The sequence below is a fragment of the Gobio gobio genome (genome assembly GCF_949357685.1).
Source record: "Gobio gobio genome assembly, chromosome: 4".
NCBI classification, from domain to species: Eukaryota; Metazoa; Chordata; class Actinopteri; order Cypriniformes; family Gobionidae; genus Gobio; species Gobio gobio.
Window position 1 is genome coordinate 48,776,816 of NC_137100.1, and position 5,693 is coordinate 48,782,508.

At 39.9% G+C, this 5,693-nt stretch overlaps 1 protein-coding gene across 1 annotated transcript; it reads left to right on the plus strand.

Moving 5' to 3' along the window:
* The first annotated feature begins 1,552 nt into the window (after window positions 1-1,552).
* On the plus strand, window positions 1,553-3,569 carry LOC307125608 (uncharacterized protein). Its single transcript, XM_079815600.1, has 5 exons — window positions 1,553-2,060; window positions 2,170-2,229; window positions 2,305-2,352; window positions 2,440-2,670; window positions 2,758-3,569. Exons 1-5 carry the CDS (start codon window positions 2,039-2,041, stop codon window positions 2,880-2,882), a joined length of 486 nt encoding a protein of 161 aa, XP_079671726.1. The 5' UTR covers window positions 1,553-2,038; the 3' UTR covers window positions 2,883-3,569.
* The last annotated feature ends 2,124 nt before the right edge of the window (window positions 3,570-5,693 follow it).

Here is a 5,693-nt window from a genome sequence, read left to right on the forward strand (position 1 = left end):
CATTTTTTGAGGTTGATGAGGTTTTAGATGTTACTAGAAAATTCTGAATACATTTGCTTATTTGTTTTAAGAAAAGCATTTTTTTCTTCATGTATATATATATATATATATATATATATATATACACATACACACATAATTATATTGAAGCGGCGGTAGATTCCAGCATCTTTCACCTCAAATCTGCGACCAGGGTTAAGTACATAATAGATTTCGGATTGTATGGAGCATGAGGAGAGAGAGTAATAGAGGGTACCAAATGCCAGATTTGATTGATTTATGACCCCCTAATTAACATTCCACCCCCCCTCCCTCCTCCCCCTTCCCTCCCACCGGACTGGACACCTGTTCTGGACACCTGTTTTGGCCATCTGTTTTGACCCCCTATTTTATTATCCTCCCCCTGCTATTCCCCCCCATTCAAAGGAATTTACGACTGTTTGTAACTTTGTGTGTTTTTCTAAAAAGTTAGAAAACGATCAAAGAATGTTTAAAAACGAATGTGCTTAAAACATTTTAAAATGTCAGACATTGTGTTTGGATAACAGTGACAAGATCAGGGAATAGTATTTATTAAACAAAGATAGTATTTCACATACATTTGAACTTTGAGCCGTTAAAATGTTTTTTCATAAATATAAAGATAGAGTAAACACTGGTTTCAAACAAGTATAGGCATTAAACATATCAAGTTTTTCTTTAGTTTTAGTTAAAATAATTCTCTCTTACGGACATCAGTGCGAACACGTCCTTTCAGGTTGACGACAGAAACAAGAATGTACCCGGAGGCTCGCGCGAAGCCCCCTCCCTCAGCTCCGCCCCTAACACCCACCCTCTGTGCGGAACAGAGGTTAAAAATAAATAAATAAATAAATAAAGCAAAAACGAATAATATCAAGTTTTTCACATTACAATTACTGTTCATTTTTAATTTAGTTTAGGCAAAAACACACTCTCTCTTACACACTAAGAAGCAAACACGTCCTTTCTCTCTGACGACGAAACATGATTGGGCTCAGGTTAGCTGTGCGTAAACCCGCCCCAGACCCCGCCCCTTACACTCCCCTCGGCGCAGAAGAATACACCTCCCAGTCATACAGACGTTTAAATAACGGTAAAATAATTAAGCAAATTACTTTTAATAAATAGGCCTAGTATTTGGTTTAACATTTAGTTATTCACCCTTAGCTCTCCCAACTCTAACAGCCTCAAGTCACTCACACACACACACACACACACCACCGATACCATTGCAGTGTCTGTAAATTGTTGCGCTCGGGGGCACACGCTGCGGCGGTGCAAGCAGAGCTCAGCATGCCAATAAATATTCTTTTTGATGCTCTACAATCAGTTATTGCGGGTGGGTCTGGAGAGGTCGCGCGGAGGTGACAGGGGTGCCAGTGTCCCGTGAACCCTGTCAGGGTGATATCCTGTAGAGTTCAGAGCCATAATAAAACCACCCATCTGAACACATCAAACGTTATCGCAGGAGAGACATTACACACACACACACACAAATTTGTGCGGGGGGACATGGGTGCTAGTCATTTTAGCACAGCAGACACATCATGCTGTGTTAAAAACTTGAAAGCACTCGGGCCATCTTGATAACAGTAATGTGGGGGATATCTGTCCTACAGAAAATGACCTGGGGTGTTTTGAGCGGGAGAGAGAGAACATCGAGAGCCTTTTAAACAAGTAAAGCGTATTATATACATATTAAATAAAACTATCCGCATATTTTGTTAAGTTTAAAACTATTAGAAACATTTTGCATATGAGACGTTTAGTGAGATATATCTATACCTATATATATAGGGGTTTTCGTCCTCAGATCTACAAAGCATACAAACATAAGAGGAGAGAATCAGCCAGACCTGAACGATATTGGAAAGGGGGGATCTGGATAAAACTTTTTATTACCCATCGAACCCCCCTCTTGTAAGAAAATTCGTTAAAATGCTCGAACTAAGTTATCAGCATTACAGAAAAAACAACAACAGCACACACGCAAGATCGTCTCATTATTGCTGACTCGATGGCTTCAAACGACAACAACGGTACGAGTTTTTACTTGCTCTTTTACAAATGTTACACATATATATTTAGCCGCTTCTACGAATCATACACATGATTAATTATTCTGTTTTCGCTGTTTTAACATTACAGATGTGCCTGAATCCGGCCTATATTTTGACGAAGGTCTAGAAATTATTCTGGATGAACTATGTAAGCATTTTCTGATTCTCTATTAAAATGTCATAGCTATGATAATAATAATAACAATCTATGGTTCTATTTCAGTCAATGAAGCTCTTCTGGTCGGAGACGTTGTTCAAGACATTATTAATGGTGAGAGCTAGTATTTCAGATCGTTACTATATTTAAAATACTATATATTGTTATAATAATAATAATATGTTTACTACAACACATCAGTAGATGGAGACATCCCTTCAGATGCATCGCCTACCGGCGAATCCGAGCTCGTATCTAGCCGCGTCACTGAAGACGTCATCACTGGACAGCCCTCCACCGAGCCAGTTCACGATTCAGAAACAGTTCAGCCAGGACCCTCAAACGGCAACCGCGGAGAAAAGCGTCTCAGAGAGGTTTACGGGGATCGAGTATTTCCCGACGCACAGCGTTTAAGGACGTCAGAAAACAACGGTGAGATATTTAACAGCATCCGCATCATCATAACCTTTATCTAACACAAATATATTTAATAAATAATTCATTTTTCCTTTTCTACAGAGCAAAATTACGAGGAAAGAGGTCTGGATTTATTCACGAATTCCCAGCTCGAAGCATGGAATGGTGCTGACTTTACGGACTCAGCGGAATCGAGCTCTGACGAGAGCGACACAGGACCTTTGTGAGAGATACAACCCCTTTTCAACGAGAGAGATCTACAGAGGCTGTCTCACGATACACTACGTCGTGCGAATCGTAATTTTGAGCTCATACTAGACCTGGTGGGGAGGCCGTTATCTTACCAAGAAGTTGAGGGGATTGTGCGTGATTCGAAAAGCGGTATTATTGCTAATCTGCAATCTATAATCGCTATTCAACAGCAGCATACGATCGCTTTGCAACACGTGGCGGAGTTTTGGAGAAACAGCCACGAACAGATCATTTTGGAAAATCATCGATTGTACAGCGAGTTGACCACTGTCTCAGGCGCTCTACATGAAGTAAGAGATCAGCAGCAACTTTCAGTAATTACTCTGTCCTTATTTAGCGAAAGAATGAATATTATTCAAAGAGTGCTGACTGATTTGTATGATGTTATAATGAGTGAGAGAAGAAGAAGGTGATTATTTTGTGTTACCCTGACTAATTTCGTCAGCGGTTATTACGAATATGTTGTATTCATTTATTTTATTTTATCATTGTAATTGACCGGTATTCAATGATTTGTTATTGATTATTTTTACTGATATTTCTATGCTATGCGATTCAACATTCGCCCTTGCATCTTCTGTTTTGTGACGACTTGTTATTTTTGTTGTGTGAAAAAGCTTTGTGGAGCACCCGCTTGTTATAAGATACATTTGTCTTTTTTCAAACATAAATAAAAACTACAAAAAGCAAAACAATGGTCTCTAAAAGATGTCACGGTGATTTACATAGTCAAACCGGGGGTGATGAAGATGAACCCGCACCGTCAAGATCTAGAAATCAGTTGGTTGATCTGATTAATCACCAGCTGCGCATGATAGCACCAAATTTCATTAACGGAACTGAGACGTTACAAAACCTCGTAAACGATCAACAACAGTGGTTAGAAATGACTACACAACAAGGTAATAACAATAATATGGCACATGATGATGATGATGATGATGATGATGATGATGATGATGATGATGATGGTAATGGTAATGGTAATAATGAACAGATCGGTGGTGCGGCCCCACCCATTTATGATCCGTTAGCACCTAATATGGGTCTGACTGACGACGTAATTATTAATTTAAGACAAGGGGGCCGCATTGGACCATTCACAATAGTGGCACGTCCAAGATTCAACGGTCTAGAAATTCACAGAACTTTGGACTTCAGTGAAATAGCTACTTCAGACTTAGCAGTGTACAATATTCAGCTTAATTCCCTGTTAGACGAAATTGTCACATTCTCCAGATTGATAGCAGGCGATACAGGATATATCAATATCTCGCTAACAGGTGAAGATCTTCCCACGGCCATTAATGCAGTTTTAACTCCTGAAAATAACCACAACGCCGATTTATTCATAGATCAGATTGAGCGGACAATACAAAGTAATAAAGAGCTTTCAAATGATACTCAAATTAATCTGAGGGTGTTGGTCGCTATGGATAAACAAGGCGGAGGACGCAGGCGGTTAACAGATCTAGCAATCAGTGAGACAATCAAAAGGAATAAAATGAATTTATTCTGCCCCGTAAATGTCGAAGACAATATGTGTTTCAGCTACTGTCTAGCCCATTTTATGAACCCTAATTTTAGCGATTATGATCTGAAGAAAATCGCTAGAGATATACACACCAGCGCCGGCTATGCACCACAAACCAGAATAGGCTTTAACGATCTCTGTGTTTTTGAGGCACAACTCGGTCTGAAAATAGTGGTTTTTCATAGAGAGTGTTCAGAAAAATTGGAAGTATATAAAAATACCGATGAGATACATCCAAAAACAGTTCATCTTTTTATCCACGAGTCACACTACTATCTGATCAAAAACCTCAAAGCGTTTATTGGTACTAGCTACGTATGTGAGTTCTGCTACAAAGGTTTTAACGACCGTAGAATCCATAAATGCAAATACGCGTGTAACGTCTGTCTAGACTCGGCATGTCACACACATCCAAAAAACAGCTTGCTATGCAATGATTGCAAGAGATTCTGCAGATCTCGGTATTGCTATGATAGCCATAAACAGTCAAGGATTCCAGGCGAAAGACCACAGTGCGATGTGATAAAATATTGTGACAAATGCTGTATGAATTACAGAATGACAGGGGTCGGGAATAAAAGCAGGACTCATAAGTGCCCAGCGGTGTGCTGCGTACACTGTTCAGTAGTTTTGATGGGTGAGGGGGAACACACCTGTTACATACAGCCAGACAGGCACAGCGAAAATACAACGACAAATACATCTATTATGATTTTGAAACGATGTACGCGGAGGGCAAACATGTGGCTAATTATGTATGCGCTATAACACATATTACACACATTACGAATTCACAGCTGAAGGTACGGATTGTGTGGAGCGTCTGATCAAACACTTCAGACGCCCAAAATACGCTAATTACACATTTCTAGCCCACAACGCTTCAGGGTTTGACTCGTACATACTGCTGGAGTATTTCATAAATGATGGTTTACCACCGAAAATCACAATGCAGGGCTGTAGAATCATTTATATGTATGACACAGCGTTTCAGCAGAGATACATAGACACGTTCAGTTATCTCCCCATGTCTCTTAGCAAAATCCCCACAGCGTTAAATTTATCGGTGTGCGGAAAAGGATTTTTTCCACATCACTTCAACAGACCGGAAAACATTGATTATGTAGGCCCATACCCCTCTAAAGAGCTGTATGGTTATGCCAGGAAGAGCACGGTAGAGAGATCCAAATTTGACAAATGGTTTCAAAGCGTGCAGGGGGGCGTATTCGACTTCAAAAAAGAAATAGCCTTT

Bases quoted from the DNA above. Each gene is read 5' to 3' on its own strand.
- LOC307125608 (XM_079815600.1), top strand. From the start codon at position 2,039: ATGGCTTCAAACGACAACAACG. The intron at 2,353-2,439 runs GTGAGAGCTAGT...ACAACACATCAG, and splicing joins TGTTCAAGACATTATTAATG to TAGATGGAGACATCCCTTCA. The intron at 2,671-2,757 runs GTGAGATATTTA...CCTTTTCTACAG, and splicing joins AAGGACGTCAGAAAACAACG to AGCAAAATTACGAGGAAAGA.